The 23,382-nt window shown below is 35.5% G+C and overlaps 7 protein-coding genes across 7 annotated transcripts; 4 read left to right on the forward strand and 3 right to left on the reverse strand.

Annotated features, from left to right (window-relative positions):
• The first annotated feature begins 4,408 nt into the window (after positions 1–4,408).
• Positions 4,409–5,014, forward strand: LOC133333551 (adult-specific cuticular protein ACP-22-like). The gene is made up of 2 exons (XM_061541864.1): positions 4,409–4,778; positions 4,839–5,014. The coding sequence occupies exons 1-2, from the start codon at positions 4,409–4,411 to the stop codon at positions 5,012–5,014; spliced, it is 546 nt and encodes a 181-aa protein (XP_061397848.1).
• Positions 5,015–11,026: 6,012 nt separating this feature from the next.
• On the reverse strand, positions 11,027–11,670 carry LOC133333552 (adult-specific cuticular protein ACP-20-like). The gene is made up of 2 exons (XM_061541865.1): positions 11,305–11,670; positions 11,027–11,232 (listed from the first exon to the last, which is right to left on the reverse strand). Exons 1-2 carry the CDS (start codon positions 11,657–11,659, stop codon positions 11,027–11,029), a joined length of 561 nt encoding a protein of 186 aa, XP_061397849.1. The 5' UTR covers positions 11,660–11,670.
• A 460-nt stretch (positions 11,671–12,130) lies between these two features.
• LOC133333554 (adult-specific cuticular protein ACP-20-like) lies at positions 12,131–12,721 on the forward strand. Its single transcript, XM_061541866.1, has 2 exons — positions 12,131–12,446; positions 12,504–12,721. The coding sequence occupies exons 1-2, from the start codon at positions 12,131–12,133 to the stop codon at positions 12,719–12,721; spliced, it is 534 nt and encodes a 177-aa protein (XP_061397850.1).
• Positions 12,722–14,797: 2,076 nt separating this feature from the next.
• LOC133333555 (adult-specific cuticular protein ACP-20-like) lies at positions 14,798–15,422 on the reverse strand. Its single transcript, XM_061541867.1, is given in 3 exon segments — positions 14,798–15,000; positions 15,064–15,206; positions 15,272–15,422. Coding segments are annotated over 3 exon segments (489 nt in total). The 5' UTR covers positions 15,415–15,422.
• A 382-nt stretch (positions 15,423–15,804) lies between these two features.
• LOC133333556 (uncharacterized) lies at positions 15,805–16,839 on the forward strand. The gene is given in 2 exon segments (XM_061541868.1): positions 15,805–16,561; positions 16,625–16,839. Coding segments are annotated over 2 exon segments (972 nt in total).
• A 3,667-nt stretch (positions 16,840–20,506) lies between these two features.
• On the reverse strand, positions 20,507–21,419 carry LOC133333557 (uncharacterized). Its single transcript, XM_061541870.1, has 2 exons — positions 20,765–21,419; positions 20,507–20,700 (listed from the first exon to the last, which is right to left on the reverse strand). The coding sequence occupies exons 1-2, from the start codon at positions 21,417–21,419 to the stop codon at positions 20,507–20,509; spliced, it is 849 nt and encodes a 282-aa protein (XP_061397854.1).
• Positions 21,420–21,809: 390 nt separating this feature from the next.
• LOC133333558 (larval/pupal rigid cuticle protein 66-like) lies at positions 21,810–22,422 on the forward strand. The gene is made up of 2 exons (XM_061541871.1): positions 21,810–22,146; positions 22,211–22,422. The coding sequence occupies exons 1-2, from the start codon at positions 21,813–21,815 to the stop codon at positions 22,420–22,422; spliced, it is 546 nt and encodes a 181-aa protein (XP_061397855.1). The 5' UTR covers positions 21,810–21,812.
• Positions 22,423–23,382: the final 960 nt, after the last annotated feature.

Raw genomic sequence — 23,382 nt, forward strand, 5'->3', positions numbered from 1 at the left:
TATGACAATCTAGCCGTCTGTACATCTGTTCTAATGATACAACCTTTGGAAAGTACCGAGATACAAAAGTAAACGGTCAGGTTCGAAGTTTATTATACTCATGTTCCACCCTAATACGGATTATCAATATTGGTCCACATTTTAGGGTTTTGAGAATTTTTGAAAAAAATTCTCATTAAATTTTGCTGAAATGTGTATTTCATGTGCATTTTGGTTTGCAACATTCATTTAGAACTAGTAAGGAAAGAACTAAAGACGGACGGGCCGACTATATGATACCCTTCACCTCTATGGGTATATTAAACAGCACTATTAACATGAAATTGGATGAAATAAAATATGTGATATATATATAAATGTGAATCTACTTAGATCTATATATAAACATGTCATTCGTTTGCTACAATGGGACAAATGTATGTAAATCGACTTCAAACAAATATCAATAGGTCATCATTGGTTAATGGATTTAAAAGGGATGAAAGATTTCATAACAATTTGACAAACATGAGGAGTTTGCTACACCATCAGCTATATCTAATCTGAACCGATTTTTCCCAATTTCACTCTAGGCTCAATTCAGTACGTTATGCCAAATTGCGTGCAAATCGAAGGATATATAGGGATTTTGGTGCACCATTTACATGAAATCGGCGAAACTATATTGGGAGCTATATCTCCACCGATTTTTACGAAATAGCACCATTTACACTAAATCGGACGAAAATATATATGGGAGCTATATCTAAATCTAGATCGATTTTCACGAAACATGGCAGTCATCACTCTAAGGTGCAAATCACATATATATAGGGACTTTGGTGTCGTCAAATGAGCTGTGCCAATTTTTATCCAAATCGGATTATAAATGCGACCTGTACTTTGTTTACAATTTAAAACCAACAGACGGAAGGACGGACATGCATAAATCGACTCAGAAAGTGAGTATTCTGAAAATGAACCATGGGTCTATCTCGTTTCCTTTTGCCTGTTACAAACATATGCACAAAGACATAATACCCTGTACCACAGTGTGGTGAAGGGTATAAAAATCGTCTGTATAGTTCCACGTTATACCCTATATTATACATGACATATTTGCTACAGTTCCTTGTCATTACATTGGGGTTGGATCGTCATTACGCGTAAATGTTGGTATAAATATGTTGGAGGCTCAAACTTAACGTCTTTTTCACTTGTTCGATTTTAAATACATAATTTTCAATGTACTTTAGACTTTTTTATCTATCAATATCTAGTTTTTATCTCTAGGTCTCTGTATTCTATATATTAGCCTATCTCGACAAAGCTAAACTCTACACTTTTTTATCACAAAGCAAGTATTAACAAGTGAAAAAGCGTTAAGTTCGGCCTGGCCGAACTTTGGATACCCTCCACCATAGATATACTGACAGGTACTAGAAATTAAAATATAGGGAACATATCAAAAAGTAGACCTATACCAACATTTCTAAAAACGGATTATGTAAACCTTAATACAAATTCCAGAAATTTATTTAAAATGTATTTATAATGGATAATTATACCCTCAGCATTATGGCTAATGAGGATGTATACACTTTAACACGGTGAAAATGTGCCTCATTGTGGTTCTAGACCCCATGTTTCTTTGGACCAAATCCGTTTCAGAAAATTTAGATTTCATCCGAACTTTGCCCATCTTATTTTTTCTCCAAACTTAGTTCAAATTCGAAGATGGGGAAAATCGGTTCACTCCTTCTGGAACCTCCACACAGAGACTAGGTCTAAATGCGGCTATAGTTCATTATCGAACCTTACGTTCCATTTTTTTATCTCGCTATCCTCCGCAGGTGAAATGATTACAACAGAGTCTTAGAACCAAACTCAAAAAGCGGAACAAATCAGATAACTATTTTAATATAAACCAGTAAGGAAAGTAGTAAAGTCGGACGGGGCCGACTATATGATACCCTTCACCACTATGGGTATATTAAACAGGACTATTAAAAATTGGATGAAATAAAATATGTGATATTTATCTAGATCTATCCATAAAGTATGTAAATCGACTTCAAACAAATATAAATAGGTCATCCGTTGGGCTATGACCGTACTTCTAGAAAACGCAACTACGTAATTCTATGCTCAATTTTGTAAGTTGTGCAAACTTTGATGTCAATCTGACTAACATGAGGAGTTTGATGCAAGCTCTATCCAAATATTAAGCGATTTCAAACAAAATTGTCACAGGTTAGGTTATACTAATTTCAGAACGTTTTGTTCCTATCAGCCTATTGTATCCTTGGTGCGTCAATTACTTATAATCAATCTATAATAAATCTGGACCGATTTTCATTAAGTTATGCCAAATTTCGAGCAAATCGAAAGATATATAGAGACTTTGGTGAACCAGTACGTTATGCCAAATTTCGTGCAAATAGAAAGATATTTAGCGACTTTGGTGCACCATTTACATGAAATCGGACGAAACTATATATGAAAGCTATATCTAAATCTGGACCGATTTTCTCGAAACTTGGCAGACATCATTCTAGGCTCAAGTCAGTACGTTATGCCAAATTTCGTGCAAATCGAAAGATATATAGCGACTTTGGTGCATCATTTACATGAAATCGGACGAAACTATATATGGGAGCTAAATAGAAATCTGAACCGATTTTCTCGAAACTTGGCAGACATCTTTCTAGGCTCAATTCAGTACATTATGCCAAATTTCGTGCAAATCGAAAGATATATAGCGACTTTGGTGCACCATTTACATGAAATCGGACTATACTATATATGGGAGCTATATCTCAATCTGGACCGATTTTCACGAAACTTGACACACATCATTCTAGACCTAAATGATTAGGCTGTACTAAATTTCGTGCAAATCGAAAGATATATAGGGGCCGTTTACATGAAATCGGTTAAATATATATATGGGAGCTATATCTAAATCTGAACCGATTTTTCCCAATTTCAATAGGGTACGTCCTTGGGCCAAATAAGTTACCTGTGCCAAATTTCATTCAAATCGGATCATAAATGCGACCTGTACTTTGTTTACAATTTAACATCTACAGATGGACAGAGGGACGGACAGACGGTCGGACGGACGGACATGCATAAATCGACTCAGAAAGTGATTCTATGCATATTCTCAAAAGGAACCATGTGTCTATCTCGTTTCCTTTTGCCTGTTACAAACATATGCACAAAGACATAATACCCTGTACCACAGAGTGGTGAAGGGTATAAAAAGGGGGTTATATGGGGACTACCCCAAAAAGGGGGCGAATAGTAAAATTTTTTGGTAGGGAGATTTGTTACCATATAAGACTACAAAATACCAAATTGCAGCAAATTCGATTGAAAAACGCGCTCAAGAACCCAAAAATGCCGAAAATTGGGGGTACCCTTATATGGGGGCTATCCAAAAAAATGGACCTATACTCCTAATTTTTTGTGGAGAGATTTGCTGTGCAATAAGAACTCAAAGTACCAAATTTCAGCGGATTCGGTTGAAAAACGCGCTCAAGAACCCCAAAATACCGAAAATTGGGAAAATTATATAGGGCTACCCGAAAAAATGGACCTATATTTATAATTTTTTGTGGAGAGATTTGCTACGCAATAAGAACTCAAAGTACCAAATTTCAGCGGATTCGGTTGAAAATCGCGCTCAAGAACCCCAAAATACCGAAAATTGGGGGTACCCTTATATGAGGGCTACCCGAAAAAATGGACCTATATTTATAATTTTTTGTGGAGAGATTTGACACCCAATAAGAACTCAAAGTACTACATTACAGCCAATTCGGTGGAAAAATGCGGTCAAAACCCCCCCAAAAAAGTGGACCTAAAGTTATAATTTTTAGTTGAGAAATTTGGTATCCAAAAAGAGCCCATTTTACCAAATTTCAGCTGATCAAGAATATATATACATTATAGGGTCGGAAATTATTATTTCGATGCGTTACAAACGGAAAAACAAAACTAATATACCCTCCATACTATGGTGGAGGGTATAAAAACTCGAATAACGTCTATTTAAATTGCATTATCTGACTGCAACAAAATACCGGTCACCCAGTTAGCCGGTAAACAAATAAACAAGTGAATGATGATTAATTCTTGCAATAAATGACGTAGACCATCATGCTAGCCCTACCAACAACAATAATAACATACCACTAAGCTACATTTTTTAAGTTTAAATATGAAAGGAATGTTACACTTCTAAAATAACACAAAACAAAAGAAAGAAGCCAAAAACAAAAATCGCCGCAAAAGAAATCATTAAAAACTGTTGTTGTCTAAAAGTCCAGTATAAATACCATACGTTTAAGTGGAATATGTTATCAGTTCGGTGGTTTGCATCTAAACAATAACTACATACTTTTTTGGGGAAAACGTAACAATGAAATTCATTACTATTGGTTCCTTTTTGGCTTTGTCCGGATTGGCTGCTGCCGGACATTTGCATGGACATGGTGTCACTAGTTATTCGGTGGAAACTAAACATGAACCTTCCCTACATCATAGCTGGTCACATGGCCATAGTGGTGACAGTCATGGCTTGTCGGCTGGTCACGGTCATGAGAGTCATCATGTTTGGGAGAGTCATCCAGAAAGTCATATTGTATCCAGTGATTCCGGTCATGACGGTCATGATGAACATTATGATGAATATGCTCATCCTAAATATGAATTTAAATATGGTGTCAAGGATCCCAAGACTGGTGATGTAAAGGATCAATGGGAAGAGAGAGATGGTGACAAAGTTAAGGGTAAGTATTCAAAAATAATTGGGAAAATATTTTTTTAAACCCCGGTTTTTATTTTTATAGGAGGGTATACTTTCAAGGAAGCTGATGGCACAACTCGTGTAGTGGAATACCATGCCGATAAGCACAGTGGTTTCAATGCTGTAGTCAAAAATATTGGACATGCTCATCACGAAGAAGTCGAACAACAACATCATGATAGTGGTCACTTAAAACATAGCCATGGCCATGGTTGGTAAATTCTTTATACTTTTCAACTAACCAATAGAGAATAGTTTCCCTGATATTCCTTGCTAAAATGTGATACTCATTAGATAGAAATTTTTGCAATGAACTTTAAATATATTTCTTTAAAATCGGAACAAAATGTGTTTATTATAAAATTTGTAATTTCCTTTATACAGCGGTGTTGCATATTTAATCTATTTGTTTTAAGTAAAGTGTCCTTCCAAGTTTCTAAAATTTTCCACGAATTTTAAGTGCATACAAATAACGATAATTTTGATATGTACTACGTATATGTATATAAAGTATCAAATATAAAAAAATACATTTTTTAAAAAACTCCAGGCACTATACCAATACGCCTAAGTTCATAATTGTTAAGTATTTTGAATAAATACCTTATAGAGGAGGGCATAAAAGCTTAGCTCGACCGAACTTATCGTCACTTTTACTTGTTATACCCTCCACTATGAGGTGGAGTGAATATTCAATTTGTCATTCCGCTTGTAGCACCAGGAAAGTTTCATCGGAGACCCCACAATGAATATATATTTTTGATCTGAATAAAATTCTATGCCAATTTAGCCCTGTCCCTCGGCCTATCTATTGGAACCAAGATAGGAATCGCAATATTGAAGATAGAGCTTTGAAATTTTGCACACACACAATACTTACCCCTGTGGTATTGAAAATGGGATATATCGGTCCGCGTTCTAGTGAACCCCCTTATAACGGTATCCTACAATATTTGGTATGTTGAAACCTTTGGACACATTTTACAACATAAGCTGTAATTTGGTATTCTTGGTTCTCAGTGGGTAAAAAATCGTCATACGAAAAATTAATATTGGTCCACTTTTTGGGTAGTTTACATATAACGGTACCACAAATTTTCGGTATTTTGCGATGTTGAACTCAGTTTGCTATCTAATTCGCTTTTGTTTCGAAGATGAGTTATATGAGTTCACATTTAGGCATACAATGATGCCTCCAGTTTTCCTAAAATCGGACGACAATGGGACATCGGAATCAAAAAATTCCAACGGTGTTAGAAATAGTACATGTCTGGCTCTCGTATGAACTAGGATTATTGACTTTGCTAAAAAATTAATAAAATGGCGGACGTTTGAAAAAAAGTTTTTTGGGAAATCGCCTATTTTTGACCAGAAATCTGGAAAATAAGGAAGATGTTAACCGATTGGAGAAACATATAAAAATTAGGAACCGAATGGATTATAAGCTTTCGAGTTGTCATTCCCTTCGTAAAAACACTGTTTCGAGAGAAACGCACTTCGGCCGTCGCTTGATGCTAACAAAATAAAATGGCTATATCTTCCAAAGTTGTTGAGATTTTCACTTGTAATTTTTTGGAACATTCTTCAATTATGTAAATGTTGCACCAAAGTCCCGAAATTTGGCATAGCGTATTGAATTGAGCATAAAATCATGTGTGTTTAATTCTATCGATTTGCACGAAATTTTTAGTACTGAATTGAGTTTAAAATGATGTCTTTTAAGCTTTATGAATTGGTTCAGATTTAGATCATGCCAATGTTCTTTCGAAAAGGCGGAGTCTGTTAGGAGACATATGTAGAATATACCCAAAGTGGTGAAGGGTATCATATAGTCGGCACAGTCCGACTTTACTACTTTCCTTACTGGTTTTAGTAGGCTTTGAAATTGTTTTGCGTTGTGAGATAGTTAAGCAAACAATTTTCGTTAATGCCAGACTTTGGAATGAAAATTAGTAAGGAAAGTAGTAAAGTCGGGGTTTGGTGTGTCATTTATATTAAAATCAGAATAATATATGAAATATGGGAGCTATATCTGATTCGATTTTAATGAAACATAAAACACGTTATTATAGACTCAATTCAATACATTATCCAAAATTTCGTCCCAATAGGACACACGTAGGGTGTTTGTTGCACTGTTATAAAATCGGACGAAAATATATATGGGAACTATATATAAATCTGAACCGATCTCTCCATACTTTAACATACGTTATACTAGAATCATTTCAATACGATATGCAAATTTTCGTTAATGCCCCATTTACACAAAATCAGACGAATATATATATATATATATGTATTGGAGCTATATCTTTATCTGATCCGATTTCAATGAAACTTAACACACTTCATACATGGCTCAATTCCATACGTTGGGCCAATATTGGTCTCGGCATAAATAAATCGACTTAGAATGTAATTCTAAGCATATTCTCAAAAGGTACAATGTCTCTATCTCGTTTCCTTTTGCCTGTTACAAATATATACACAAATATATATACACAAATATTTATAAATATGCTAATATATAATACCCTGTGTAAAGGTCATGTCTTGTAAATCGGATTTACGTAATTGGTACACGATTTACATGAAATATTAATATACATGAATATGTAGCGAATGTGGGAAATATAAAAATTTCTAAGAATATTATCTTTTTTCCACAGAAAACTGCATATGCCAGAAGGGTTAATCAACCTACACTCCAATGTCGACCATAGTTAAAATTTGACTACCATCTAGTACATTTTTTGTTTATAGTACGTATTTAAAACTTCCTCCATATCTGAACACTACATACCAATTCTGGCCGCAACACAAATCTTGTTCGATATTATATTTGGTACCATTTATGACTTCTTGTAGTATTTATTTCCAAACTAATTCACACAGTACACATGCATATAAATTTTTATAAGTGCCCACCTCAACAATCCAAGCGAAATCATATTTCCCAATTCCAACCAGATTCGTAATTATACCCTACGCGAAATATTGGTTCTAGACCCACCTTTATGTATACCCATCATCATATCTTGACTATGTGAGTCGATCTAGACAAAGGTCGGTCAATATATAACGGGTCAAATGGACCCTGACTTTTGTGTGAAAAATTACAAAGTTGATAGCATATCCAAGAGGAGTGGTTGACCTTTAAATTGATACTAATTATAATATTTACAGGTGCTTACGTACTGAGATATTATTTAGTAACGCTAGAGGGCGGAAACATAGCGCTGATCGCTATAATTTTCGGTGATGATCAGATAAAAATTTTGGGACGAAGAGGACCGAAAACTTAATTTTTTATGTTTTTTCGATTCGATCCACGGTGAAGGGAATCTGGCAAGTAATTAGAAGGTATGTACTCAATATTAGGAATATTCGGAAAATATGTCAGTGTAAGGAAGAGGTGCTGTTGATCTCTAATCGACAAGATCAGTGTAAGTAAGAGGTGCTGTTGATCTCTAATCGGGCAAGAGGGTGCAACTATCACGAAATATTGCCCAGGCTCAGAATAAACGTCGGCAGAAAGTTAGAGTTCCGTGGTAGTTGTGTAGGGTATCGTATGGTAGGCCTCGTCCGACTATACTACTCCGCTCACTGGTTTTTAATATTGAAAATATTGACTTTGAACAGCTGTTTTGATTATTTTCAGAAATAGTTGAATATTAATAACTATGGACGACGACAAGGTCGTCATATCATCTACATTTTTAATATTGATGGAAGAACTAGCTGATAACAATGAAAAACCAGTAAGGAAAGTAGTAAAGTCGACGGGGCCGACTATACGATACCCTTCACCACTTTGAAATACTAATTTCAGTATGTTTTGTGCATATCGGCCACATTTTGAGTTCTTGGTGCATCATATACTTAAAATCGGGAGAAAATATATATAGGAGCTCTATCCAAATCTGAACCGATTTCAAAACTTTCCACACGCTAGGTTATATTAACTTCAGTACGTTGTGCAAAATTATGTGTCAATCGGCCTACCTTTGGGTCTTTGGTGAACTATTTATTTAAAATATGACGAAACTATGTATAGGAGCAATATATAAATCTTTACCATTTTCAAATAAAATTTTACACACGTTATGTTATAGTAACTTCAGTACGAAGTGCACAATTGTGTACCGATTGGACCCACCTTGGTGTAGCACTTATATCCAACTTCTTGGTTATACTAATATCAGTACTTTGTGCAAAATTTGTGTCAATTTTGGGTCTTTAGTGCAAAATTTACATAAAATCGGCAGAAAAAATATATAGGAGCTATATATAAATCTGAACCGATTTTCACGAAACTTAACACACATCATTTTAGACCTATACTCTATACTAAATTTCGTGCAAATCGAAAGATATATAGGGACTTTGGTACACTATTTACCTAAAATCGGACGAAAATATATATGGGAGCTATATCTAAATCTGAACCGATTTTCACGAAATTTAACACACATCTTTCTAGATTTAAGTCAATACACTATGCCAAATTGCGTGCAAATCGAAAGATATATAGGGACTTTGGTGGACTATTTACCTAAAGTCGGACGAAAATATATATGGGAGCTATATAAATCTGAACCGATTTTCACCAAATTTAAGACACATCGTTCTAGACTTAATTCAGTACGCTGTGCCAAATTTCGTGCAAATCGATCATAAATGCGACCTGTACTTTGTTAACAATTTAACATGGACAGACAGACATGTGTGTCTATTTCGTTTCCTTTTGCTTGTTACAAACATATGCAGAAAGACATAGTACCCTGTACCACAGTGTTGTGAAGGGTTAAAAAAATGAAGAGAACAAAAGCAACATTGGGTCCGGCCTTTTCTTTTGGAAGGTGATGGTGCGTATGCTTATTTTAGGGAGCGATTGAAACGGAATGATCCCGAGCTATACAAAAACTTTGCACGAATGTCGCCAGAGAGACCATCGATATGCAATATTATACCTGAAGTCTGCACCCGAATTAATTACATGCAGATGCCAGCTACAGAGGAGGAATGGGAGAGTATCTCCCAAAGTATAAATAAAACTTGAAATTATCCACATTCAATCGTGGCAGTTGTAGCAGAAATTTCTGATCAGCACTTCTCCTTTCATGCCGGTTTCTGTATCCATCAATTTTGTAGTTCCACATTGGTGGGCGTTCTTCAACCATTTCGATGAACAGTCTCAGTTCATTTCCTGTTCACTTTTTTGTTGCTTAAGATTGTGGCGCATGTTATCATTAACGTTATCACTATTAAAAAAATATTTATATAATGCATCACAACTATATTTTTTTATTAAATATGTTATACTTACCAACTCATATTAATTTAGTAATTATAATTTAATTCTTACGTGATTTAATTCCATTGCCACTTGCCGCAACAAAAATGTGTAAATAAAAACATTTGATATATATTGATCAAAAGAATGAACATGATGTCAAAATATATTTCTAGTCATCAATATTGCCAGATGCGATTTTGTTCAATAAATTTTGATGGAATTTTGCTGCTTACACGAGTTTGAAGCATTTTGAAGACAAATTTTGAAGAAATTGTCAATCGTATAAAAGAAACTTAAAAATTTATACTATTTAGTATACATAAGTACGAATTTCCAAAACGTTCTACATACCCCAATCCTACACTCTGATAGTAATTTTAATTCCAAATTTCAGGATTCCTGCTCTATCGGTTCACCTAAATCCAAATAGTATGAGTACACACTTCAAAAACCACCTCGTCTCTACTTCTCAACCTTGTTTCGCATTCCAAATTTGAGAAGTTTTTAACTCTATCCGTTCGCATGTAGCGAAGTTGGAATTTCAAAAAAGAAATCCTTCTGTACATCTATCCTACACTCCATAAATAATCCTCATTCTAAATTTAGCTTCAGCCGTTTCATCTGGACGTTGATGAATCGTTAAGTCACTCAATCAGTTTACTCTTTTATTAATATAATGGGAGCTATATATATTATAATAAATTTTTTTGACCTTGTTCCTTCGCCTTCTGTTCTGTATGTACATAAACATAAATTTTAGCCCTGGTTATTAATGTGCATCTGAAACAACTGAATAAAAAAACATTTTTTATTTGTTATGTAATTGTTTAAATTGTATACGGGGGTATATTAACAATATTTTTACTGGGGTCTTGTTATTGCCTAACACATATTTGGTGAAATGTTTTCTTATTATTATCGAAAAAGTTTTAATGTACTAGCTTCACAGAAGCATAACTGGTAGCATGTCCATGACCTTGGCCTGCATAACTTCCTTCCCAACCGCCATAATAAGATTTATGTAGAACTTCAGGGTGACCAATTTTCTTGACTACAGCATTGAAACCGTTATGTTTATCGGCATGATATTCCACAATACGAGTGGTACCATCGGATTCTTTCAAAGAGTAGCTTCCTACAAAAAAAATAAAATATTGTTAATTTATAAATGGAAATATTATAAATGGAAATAATATTTATAAATTACCTTTAACTTTGTCGCCATCTCTTTCTTCCCATTGATCCTTGATATCACCTGTTTTTAAATCCTTAACGCCATATTTAAATTCATATTTAGGATGAGAATAATAATCATGCTGATCCCAGCCACCGTGTCCTCCCGACCAGCCATGACTTCCTGAAAGTCCATCATCGTAGCCACCATCCGACCAGCCATAACTATCACCACCACCATAACCACCAGACGACAAACCTTGATGGTGGTAATTCAACGAAGGCTCATGTTTTGTTATTATGGCATAACTACTGGCGCCGTGGTTAAAATATCCTGCTGCCGTCAAACTGCAAATGGCCAAAAATGTTATAATGGCTAAGGATTTCATATTTAATTTTAATTCCGATTGCTTTGATAGCAAACAAAGAACTGATGTTATCGGTTCTGCAGTTGCGGGCTATTTATATAATAACGTTGAATTCTTTGTTGGCCGTTCTATTTTATTTCAATAATGTTTTTAATTATTGAATTTAATTTTTTTGGGGTGTAATATGAATTGTTTTGTAGTGTAACAACCTAGCCATTCATTCATAACCACCATTCATAATGGAATATTCTCATGTTAGCTTTTGAAAGGTAACAAAAAAATTACAAGCAAACAATATGAAGAACAACAAGCTAAATTTAAAAGCAACAAAAAATTAATTAACAAAAAATTGGAAAAAGAATCGATATTCAAAATATGGAGCACTATAATTTTCGTATAAATAGCTAAGATGAAGCCATTTAATGCCATCAGTTTCTTAATTACCAATTATCGTTAAACAAAGAATAGTTCTTAACTTCTCGGCAATTCAATATGAAATTCTTGGCACTTGGATCCTTGTTGGCCCTGTCCAGTTTAGCTGCAGCTAGCCATTTGCATCATGGTGCAGCTAGCAGTTATGCCACAATAGTCAAGCATGATGATAGCTATGCCCATGGTTGGTCGGGGTATGGTATTGAAAGTGGCCACGGTTGGTCGGGTCATGGTGACGGTAGTTATAGTCATGGTGGTTGGGATCATCATGATTATCATTCCCACCCTAAATATGAATTTAAATATGGCGTTAAGGACTTAAAAACAGGCGACATTAAGGATCAATGGGAACACAGAGATGGTGATCATGTTAAGGGTAAGCGAAAATTTTAAAATAATAACTATTTTATTAAAGTTTAATTTATTTTTTTAGGTAGTTACACCTTAAAGGAATCCGATGGCACCACACGTGTGGTTGACTATCATGCCGATGGTCACAACGGTTTCAATGCTGTCGTTAAGAAGTTAGGTCATGCCCATCATCCCGAAACTTATCAACATCATGGTGGCTATGAAGGTGGTTTTGGTAATCATGGTTATAGTCATGGACATGGTCACGCTACCAGTTATGCTAAAGTATATTTACATTAAATCAACAAAGTATGGTTTATTGGTCCTAAATGGCTTTGAAAATGTTCCTTATTATGCTCCTTGTTAATTGTGATATCCTACCAATACTGTTATAATACATAGCTCAACAAATACAATATATGCAAATTTTCTCAAATGAATATTTTTTTGGTTTTTATTTCATTTTTCACATCACCCACATGTAAAATCAGGATGTACATACATTAAGTATGAGGAACCAAACCAAAACCAAACTCATAATTCGGTCATCACTATATTTAAAATAGGGGTATGAAAGAAAATGAGATATATCGGTATACATTTGGGTATATAGCAGTACCACCCCATTTTTATAACCTCCACCATAGTATTAGTCTTACTTTTCCGTTTGTAATACATCGAATTAGTCATTTCCGACCCTATAAAGTGTATATATTCATGATCAGCGAAAAATTCTATGACGATCTGTTGTTCCATGTGATCCATGACGATCTGTTGTTTTGTTGTTCTAGCGTCTAAACGAATTGAAATAGATCGTCAAAATATTGCATAGTGTTAAGTCCGCACTATAGGGACTTGGATGGTTGGCATGTATAGTGCAATCGATTCTCTCAATAGGGTCAGTACGTCCAATGAGTACTCGTGAGCAAAAAGGAATAGAAATAAATAAAACATGAGAGTTTTAGTAAAGGGTTTCGACCAATGCCGACTATTTATTTATTGCTAAACAATATTACCTTAATTGTACAACAATATGTACGGTAGCTTACAATAAAGCCCAAGTGATCACCAATATGTTTGTATAGCCAGTCGAAAGGTAAAAACGAGAGTTAATCAAGTAATAAGTGTTGACACAAAGATGCCTAAAGGTGGCGCAAAGGCAAAATGTAAACAAAAGTCCGTTGAAATCTGTCAGCCTCATACTATTACAAGGATGTAATAATGAGGAGTAGACAGATTTCAACGGCTTCGACCTTTCAAATTAAAGGCTAACTACCATTTTAAATAGCAATTCTCGCTTAAACACATAGAGTCGACTTTTGTCTGCAGCCAGGTCAAGTTCGTAGATGGACTATATCGGTCCACGTTTAGGCATAGCCCCCATATAAGGATACTCCACCATTTTTTGATATTTTGGGGTTCGTGAGCGCGTTTTTCAACCGAAGTCTCTGAAATTTGGAACATTTGGGTTATTATTTGTTACCAAATTTCCCCACTTAAAATTATAAAAATCGGTCCACTTTTTCTTGTGGCAACTATATAACGGTGCCCCCAATGTTCAGTATTTGGGGGTTTCGATCGTATTTTTCGACCGAACTCGCTATAATTTAGTACATTGAGTTCTTGTTGGACATCTCTCTACAAAAATATAAATATTGGTAAATATTTTCGGGTTGCCCCCATATAAGAATACCTCTCAATTTTCGATATTGTGTGGCTCTTGAACACGTTTTTCAACCGAAATCTCTCAAATTGGGTACATTGGATTCTTATTAGGTAGAAAATCACTCCACTAAAAATTATAAATATAAGTCAATTTTTTTGGTAGCCTCCAATATAACGATATCCCCAAAATTTCGATATTGTGGGGTTCTTGAGCGCTCTTCCAATCGAATTTGCTGTAATTTGGCATTTTGAGTTCCTATTATAAAGATACCGGCATAATTTTGCTATGGCTTATGATATTCTGTGTTTTTGGTATTTTGACATATTTTGACCTAGCCCGTTTAAGTTTTAATGGTCTTAGGCACATTTTCCGATCAACGGGGTTGGTTTTTCAACTATATTTTGATATGGAACCCTTATAAGGGTTCCGCCTCATTGTAGTTATTTTGTTATTTCTAGCCATTAATTCTATATAATTGTAGACCCAAGATGTTATGTATGTTAACTCGACAGGATGAACCAAAAGTGTTGAAGAGTATCATATAGCCTGCCCCACCGATTTTGAGCTTTCTTCTGGAGCTGATATTTAGTAAGAACAGTATTTCTTCTTCCATTAGATATTGTACTTATTGTATATACTTTGTTTTTTCTTCGATATCAAAACTTTAATTTCATCATTAAAAACAATGAACATTCAATTACCGAACCACGCTAATGCAATTTCACTTTAGCATAACTGGAGTCATGACCGTATCCTTAATGACCATGTCCAGCATAACCACTATGTTGATTGTAGTTTTCAGCATGATGAGCATGACCTAACTTCTTGACAACAGCATTGAAACCATGATGAGCATCGGCATGATAGTCTACAACACGAGTGGTGCCATCGGCTTCCTTTAAGGTGTAGCTACCTATTAAATAAAATTATGGTATAAACACTAGAGACTGATACTTAAAAATAATGAATTTCTTACCTTTGACATGATCACCATCTCTATGTTCCCGTTGATCCTTCATATCACCGGTTTTAGAGTCCTTAACGCCGTAAGCGAATTCATATTGGGGATGTGAGTGGTAATCATGACCATGATCATGACCACCATGACCATAATCACCACTAGCATCTCCATGACCTGATAATGGCCACCATGTAACAACATGTCTGCTGATCATGGGCATAACCAGCCATGTCCTGACCAACCGTGGCCATGACTGTCGCCATGTTCTACCACTGTGGTATAAGTGCTTGCTCCGCCGTGATGCAAATTACCGGCAGCCGCCAAGCCAGACAAAGCCAAAAAGGATCCAATGCTCAAGAATTTCATATTGATATTCAGAAAGATTGAAAAATTCTATTGTTTTATGATTTTCTACAGTTTCGGCACTGATACCGTTTGTTTATTTTATCTTTGTTATTTATACTAAAAATTTTAATAACTACCAAATGTTTTGAATTTTGGCTAACCTTCGCTATGACTTAGTTGTGATTATTACTAATTATACAGGTCATGTCTATGCTTTTTCACCATATTATTTGTAATTCACCTTTCGAATTTGAATATGAGAATTTCCAATTGATAGGCTAAAGGTTAGCCTATCAATTTGTAGCATGCAGAATAAAAATTTTGTTATAAATAGCCAAGATAAAGTATGAAACATACATCAGTTCCTAAACAGAAATAAATTATTTAGCACTAGAACCAACGGAAGTTAATATGAAAGTTTTAAGTATTGGATCCTTTTTGGCTTTGTCCGGTTTAGCAGCAGCCGGAAATTTGCATCATGGTGGAGCTAGCACTTATACCTCAGTGGTCGAACATGGTGACAGTTATGGTCATGGTGGACATGGTTGGTCGGGACATGGCGATGATAGTTATGGTCATGGCGGAGCTGGTTATGGCCATGGTGGTGCTGGTGCAGCGAGCAGTTATGCCACAATGGTCAATCATGGCTATGGTCATGGGCATGGCTCGTCAGAACATGGTGTTGAAAGCGGCCATGGTTTGTCAGGACATGGATATGCAGGTGCTAGTTATGGTCATGGCGGTGCCGGTTATGGCCATGGTGGTGCTGGTGGAGCTAGCAGCTATGCCTCCGTTGTCAAACATGAAGATAGTCATGGCCATGGTGTTGAAAGCGGTCATGGTTGGTCTGGACATGGAGATGCTAGTTATAGTCATGGCGGAGCTGGTTATGGCCATGGTGGTGCTGGTGGAGCTAGCAGCTATGCCTCCGTTGTCAAACATGAAGATAGTCATGGCCATGGTGTTGAAAGCGGTCATGGTTGGTCCGGACATGGATATGCATCTTATGGTCACGGCGGTTCCGGTTATAGCCACGGTGGTGCTGGTTCAGATCATGGTCATGATTATCATTCATATCCCAAATATGAATTTGCATATGGTGTTAAGGACTCAAAAACTGGTGATATGAAAGATCAATGGGAACATAGAGATGGTGATCATGTCAAGGGTAAGAAACGATTTATTATTTTGTATCTTATTGCAGAGTTTACACCATTTTTGTATTTAACAGGTAGCTACACCTTGAAGGAAGCCGATGGCACCACTCGTGTTGTTGATTACCATGCCGATGGTCATCACGGTTTCAATGCTGTCGTCAAGAAATTGGGTCATGCCCAACATTCTGAATCTTATCATCATGGTGGACACTTGGGTCATGGTGATGGTTACAGTCACTGATATGGCCATGGTCATGCTACTAGTTATGCCAAAGTCAAAATGCATTAAATGATTGACAGATATTCCGTACTGTAATATTTATAAGAAAAGTAGTTATTGAATGTTATAAAGAAATATAAATTTCTAATCAAAATACTTGTTTTCGTTATAAATTTAAGCAAAAAATTATACATTTTTGGTAAACATATGTCACTTTCATGTTTACTTATTTTCAGTTCCGAATTTGTAGTAAGTCATGAAACACTAAAAAAAATCAATATGAAATTTTTGAAGATTGGGTCCTTTTTACCTTTGTCTAGCTTGGGGGTTGCTGAAAATATGAACAACATAGTGGTTATGCGGGACGTGGTGATGGAGTATAAGGTCAACCCTCCAGTTATGCTAAAGTTAAATTGCATTATAGCGGGTGGTAATAAAATGTTTATAAAATTTCGACACATCTTCTGACATCGAATGTTTCCATTTGCTATTGGTTTTAATGATGAAATGTTACGCCAACGCTTTGATACGGAAAAAACACAATAAATTTGATAAATAAAAAATCCAAAGAAATAAGAAAAAATGTTCTTAATAAATAAGAAGTAATATGCTATAAGGCGGAACTTTTATATGGGTTCTATGCCAAACCATGACGAAATGGAATAACCCAGTTAGTTGGTAAATGAGCATTTTCCTGTCACTAAAATTCCGGGATGGCATATTCCATAGCAAGATTATGTCGGGACCTTTATATGAGGGCTATATAAAAACATGGATCTACATTGAACAATTTCGAAATAGGTATTATATAACATCCAAGAAAACGGAATGTCAAATTAAAGCCTCTTCAATTTGAAAATGGGATTAACACGAAAAAGATTGTGGAACTATTAAATCCCCCAACTCTACACCGTTATATCCCATTTTCTTTCATACCCCTATGTTAAATATTGTTATGTTGAATTTTGGCTAATTTACAAAGTAAGTAAATAACTTATCAACCGCCAAGTTTAATTAAAACAAGTAAAAAAGCGTTAAGTTCGGCCGGGCCGAACTTTGGATACCCTCCCCCATAGATATACTGACAGGTACTAGAAATGAAAATAATGGGAACATACCAAAAAGTGGACCTATACCGACATTTCTATGTAAACTATAATAAAAATTTCAGAAATTTTTAATGGCCTTATGGCTAATGAGGGTGTATAAAATTTACACCGTAAAAATGTGCCTCATCGAAATATTGGTTCTAGACCCCATGTTTCTTTGGACCAAATCCGTTTCAGAAAATTTACATTTCATCCAAACTTTGCCAATCTTATTATTTCTTCCAAACTTAGTTCAAATTCGAAGATAGGGAATATCGGTCCACTCCTTATGGTACCTCCCACACAGGGGTTAGGTTTAAATACGGGTTATAGTTCATTATCGAACCTTACGTTCTAGTTTTTTATCTCGATATCCCCCACAGGTGATATAGTTACAACAGAGTCTTAGAACCAAACCCAAAACGCGGAACAAATTTCATAACTATTTTAATATAAAAAAGGGGTTATATAGGGACTACCCCAAAAAGGGGGTGCACATTAAATTTTTTTTTTTGAAGAGAAATTTGTTACCATATTCGACTACAAAATACCAAATTTCAGCGAATTCGGTTGAAAAACGTGCTCAAGAACCTCAAAATAGCGAAAATTGGGGGGCCCTTAATATGGGGGCTACCAGAAAAATTGGACCTATATTTATAATTTTTGGTGGAGATATTTGGCACCCAATAGGAACCAAATGTACCAAATTTCAGCGAAATCGGTTGAAAAACGCGCTCAAGAACCCCAAAATACCGACATTTGGGGGGTACCCTTTTATGGGGGCTATCCGAAAAAATGGACCTATATTCATAATTTTTTGTGGAGAGATTTGGTACACATTAAGAACTCAAAATACTAAATTACAGCTAATTCGGCGGAAAAATACGTTCAAAACCCCCAAAATACTGAAAATTAGGAGGTACCGTTATATGGGGGCTACCAGAAAAAGTGGACCTATATTTATAATTTTTTGTGGAGAAATTGAGTACCCAATAAGAATATGGGAGCTATGCCTAAACGTAGACCGATAAAGCCCATCTTCGAACTTGATCTGCCTGCAGACAAAAGACGACTCTATGCAAAATTTTGGCCATCTATCTCAATTCGTTTAGACGCTAGAGTGATTACAACAGACAGGCAGACAGACAGACATGCTTAGATCGTCATAGAATTTTACGCTGATCAAGAACCCCAAAATACCGAAAATATGGGGGGTACCCTTATATGGGAGCTATGCCTTAACGTGGACCGATAAAGCCCATCTTGACCTGTAGACAAAAGACGACTCTATGCAAAATTTTGGCCATCTATCACAATTCGTTTAGACACTAGAGTGATTACAACAGACAGACAGACAGACGGACAAACGGACATGCTTAGATCGTCATAGAATTTTACGCTGATCAAGAATATATATACTTTATAGGGTCAGAAATGATTATTTCGATGCGTTACAAACGGAAAAACAAAACTAATATACCCTTCATACTATGGTGGAGGGTATACAAAAATATGTATTCTTAACATCTCAATAAGAACACACAACAAAGGATTGAATTTCTCCAATTGTTGGCTTGAAGTATTCCAACCTCCTTTTTATACCCTTCACCACACTGTGGTACAAGGTATTATGTCTTTGTGCATATGTTTGTAACAGGCAAAAGGAAACGATTTAAGGCAAATGGTGCACCAAAGTTCCTATATATCATTCGATTTGCACGAAATTTAGCAATAAAGTACTGAATTATGTCCAGAATGATTTGTGCCAAGTTTCGAGAAAATCGGTTCAGATTTAGATATAGATAAGGTAAATGGTGCACCAAAGTCCATATATATCATTCCATTTGCTTGAAATTTAGCATAGAGTACTGAATTAGGTGCAGAATAGTGTGTGCCACGTTTCGAGAAAATCGGTTCAGATTTAGATATAGCTCCCATATATATTTTCGCCCCATATATAGCTTCCATATAAAATTTCGACCTATTCATGTTACTACTTTCCTTACTGGTTCCTTCTCGGCTACACCCTGTAACACTTTCAAGGTTCTTCTTTGATTTGTGAGATTTTCCTGCTGTTTGGTAGCCAACTCGATCTCTAGGAATACTATTTTACAGGAATGTTAGTCATTTTCTCATAATAGGTTGTATTATTTGTTGTTTTAAATTTGTAACAAACAAATCACACGTATGTCTCACAACTAATGTTTTATCATTTTGTCACGATTCAATCTGTAGGAATTTGAACGTAATGCATTCCGGTGGGGTGCTATTATTGTTAAAGGGACCCCACCCCCTCCACCACTGTTTCAAATTTTGACAGTTAAACTTATACTTCTTTAAGAAGTTATACGTTCACATTAAATCCTTTAAAAATTATACTTTCAAATTAAATAAACATGAAAAATCTGGTTCTCAAATCGAAAATATGGGAACCCCTTAATAAGGCTGGTTCAACTCAGAAACTTTGCTAATATGCTAATCAGTATAATAACGGGATAATGAAAATCTTTAATTAAAATTGTGTCATTTAATATATTTATTTACATGTGGTACAACATTTTAGTTGAGTATCGAGCATAAAAAATATTAACTATGATACGAAATCATTCATCAGAAAGAAAACGCTGTCAAAAAAAATTATCAGGAAATCAATGTACCTTGACCTTAGCATAAATGGTGGCATGTCCATAACCATGACCAGCATAATTACCATGATGATGATAAGTCTCTGGATGATGGGCATGACCCAATTTCTTAACTATAGCATTGAAACCATGGTGGCCATCGGCATGATAGTCAACAACACGGGTGGTGCCATCGGCCTCCTTTAAGGTGTAGCTGCCTAGTAAAGAAAAACAATGTTACACACATAAAAACATGCTTCTTATTTATAATAATTTTCTTACCCTTAACATGATCACCATCTCTGTGTTCCCATTGATCCTTCATATCACCAGTTTTTGAGTCCTTAACTCCATATGAAAATTCATATTGGGGATATGAGTGATAATCATGGCCATAATCATGACCAGCACCACCGTGGCTATAACCGGAACCGCCGTGACCATAAGATGCATATCCATGTCCGGACCAACCATGACCGCTTTCAACACCATGGCCATGACTATCATCATGTTTGACAACGGAGGCATAGCTGCTAGCTCCACCAGCACCACCATGGCCATAACCAGCTCCGCCATGACTATAACTAGCATCTCCATGTCCAGACCAACCATGACCAGCTCCGCCATGACTATAACTAGCATCTCCATGTCCAGACCAACCATGACCGCTTTCAACACCATGGCCATGACTATCGTCATGTTTGACAACGGAGGCATAACTACTGGCTCCACCAGCACCACCGTGGCCATAACCGGCACCACCATGACCATAACTAGCATCTCCATGTCCTGACCAACCATGTCCTGATCCACCATGACCATAACTACCGCCATGTTGGACAACTGTAGTATAACTGCTGGCTCCGCCATGGTGCAAATTTCCGGCGGCTGCTAAACCGGACAAAGCCAACAAGAATCCAATGCTTAAGAATTTCATAATGATTTCCAGAAATCAAAAAGAAGTTCTAGTGTTTAATTATTTACTACAGTTTCGGAACTGATACCGTTTGCTTATTTTATCTTAGTTATTTATACCAAAAAGTTTTACTTACTAAATTTTAGCTAACCTTCATTATGATTCATTTTTAGTTATTAGTAATTATACAGGTCATGTTTATGTGTTTACACCTCATTCTTTGTAATTCACCTTTCAAATTTTAATATGAGAATATTTAACAATAAAGGTTGGCTAAACAATTTGTAAGATATAGAACAACAATTTTACTATAAATAGTCGAGATAATGCAAGTAAAAGACATCAGTTCCTAAATTTAAGTAAACCATTAAACAGTAGATCTAGATAGATAGATATTCTTGTGTGAAAATCAATATGAAATTCTTGAGCATTGGATCCTTTTTGGCTTTGTCCGGCTTAGCTGCTGCCGGCAATTTGCATCATGGTGGAGCCAGCAGTTATACCACCGTCGTCAAACATGGCGATAGTTATGATCATGGTGGTCATGGACATGGAGATGCTAGTTATGGTCATGGTGGTGCTGTTTATGACCATAACGTTGCTTATTACGGTCACGGTGATGCTGGATATGATCATAGTCATGATTATCATTCATATCCTCAATATGAATTTGCTTATGGTGTTAAGGACTCAAAAACTGGTGATATGAAAGACCAATGGGAACACAGAGATGGTGATCATGTCAAGGGTGAGCAACAAAATATACATTAGTAACAAATTTTTAAATCATATAACTTTTTTCTTTTTCATAGGCAGCTACACCCTAAAGGAAGCTGATGGCACCACTCGTGTTGTTGATTATCATGCCGATGGTCATCATGGTTTCAATGCCGTGGTCAAGAAATTGGGTCATGCTCAACATCCTGAAACTTATCATCATCATGGTGGTTACTCTGGTCATGGTTATGGTCACGGATATGGTCATGGTCATGCTACTAGTTATGCCAAAGTAAAGTTACATTAGAGTTGAATTGCAAATGGATTATTGACGACATTATGTGTTTACTATGAATGATTTGAATGCACCTTCATGCCTACCATCAAATTGTGATACCTCATTATTAAAAATATATAGAAAAATAAAAAAAATATTTTATATAATAATAATATTTCATTTTCAAAAATTAACAACGCCACGAAATACTGGTCTTAGAACCATCTTTTCCCGATTATCTGAATTGTCTATCATAACTTGTAATCACAGACTATTGACGATGATCGGCCAACATTTAACGGGTCTAATGGAACTTGACTTTTGTGTGAAAAATGAGAAAATTTAATTTAAGGGAACCAGCCCTCCATTCTCGATTTTAAATTTTCAACATTTTTAATGGGCTGGTAAATCAATACCAATACTTGTTAAGGTTTGTAACTTTGCACATATATATTTGGAGATTTAAAAGGGAAGAAAAATACTTTACAAATTTCTTTTATTGTTTTGTTGTTGTTTTTTGTGATTAACACTAGAAAGACTGGAGTTTTGTATATACCTATATTGCCTAAAATCGGTCAAAATGACTTCATTCTGAAAGAATTTTTATTGTGCAAAGAAAATTTTTTTAAACTTATTTTTTAATATTTTATACATTATTTACAATCATACAAAACTTTGTTATTATTTATTTTCGATGGGAGGGCTCTGGAGTTTCCCTTTTTGAAAAATAAGAGCGCGGGCAAAATGTTTGAAAAAGAGTAGGTGTTTATTCTAAGAGTGAAATCGACTGGAAATATAAAATTTATTTTTCCCGATTTGTGTGTTCATTTGTGTTTCTAGAGTAGCAAACGGGTTTCGGTGTTGTTCGACTGATCTGGTCATATAAGAAATTTACTTTATACAATAATCTATATATATATATAAATGAATTGCTGAAAATTCGGTTAAAGTCTTCACAATTCCGAAAATGGAGTGTGCCTGTAAATAGTA

Source organism: Musca vetustissima, unplaced genomic scaffold (genome assembly GCF_032173495.1).
Source record: "Musca vetustissima isolate MV318-11 ecotype Yass unplaced genomic scaffold, APGP_CSIRO_Mvet_v1 utg26375, whole genome shotgun sequence".
NCBI lineage: Eukaryota > Metazoa > Arthropoda > Insecta > Diptera > Muscidae > Musca > Musca vetustissima.

Excerpts from the sequence above, each read along its gene's own strand:
- LOC133333558 (XM_061541871.1), top strand. The coding sequence starts at position 21,813 with ATGAAATTCTTGAGCATTGGATCCTTTTTGGCTTTGTCCGGCTTAGCT. Across the intron at positions 22,147-22,210 it reads AGATGGTGATCATGTCAAGG|GCAGCTACACCCTAAAGGAA; the intron begins GTGAGCAACAAA and ends TCTTTTTCATAG.
- LOC133333557 (XM_061541870.1), bottom strand. The coding sequence starts at position 21,419 with ATGAAATTCTTAAGCATTGGATTCTTGTTGGCTTTGTCCGGTTTAGCA. Across the intron at positions 20,701-20,764 it reads AGATGGTGATCATGTTAAGG|GCAGCTACACCTTAAAGGAG; the intron begins GTAAGAAAATTA and ends TTTCTTTACTAG.
- LOC133333554 (XM_061541866.1), top strand. The coding sequence starts at position 12,131 with ATGAAATTCTTGGCACTTGGATCCTTGTTGGCCCTGTCCAGTTTAGCT. Across the intron at positions 12,447-12,503 it reads AGATGGTGATCATGTTAAGG|GTAGTTACACCTTAAAGGAA; the intron begins GTAAGCGAAAAT and ends TTATTTTTTTAG.
- LOC133333551 (XM_061541864.1), top strand. The coding sequence starts at position 4,409 with ATGAAATTCATTACTATTGGTTCCTTTTTGGCTTTGTCCGGATTGGCT. Across the intron at positions 4,779-4,838 it reads AGATGGTGACAAAGTTAAGG|GAGGGTATACTTTCAAGGAA; the intron begins GTAAGTATTCAA and ends TTATTTTTATAG.
- LOC133333552 (XM_061541865.1), bottom strand. The coding sequence starts at position 11,659 with ATGAAATCCTTAGCCATTATAACATTTTTGGCCATTTGCAGTTTGACG. Across the intron at positions 11,233-11,304 it reads AGATGGCGACAAAGTTAAAG|GAAGCTACTCTTTGAAAGAA; the intron begins GTAATTTATAAA and ends TTTTTTTTGTAG.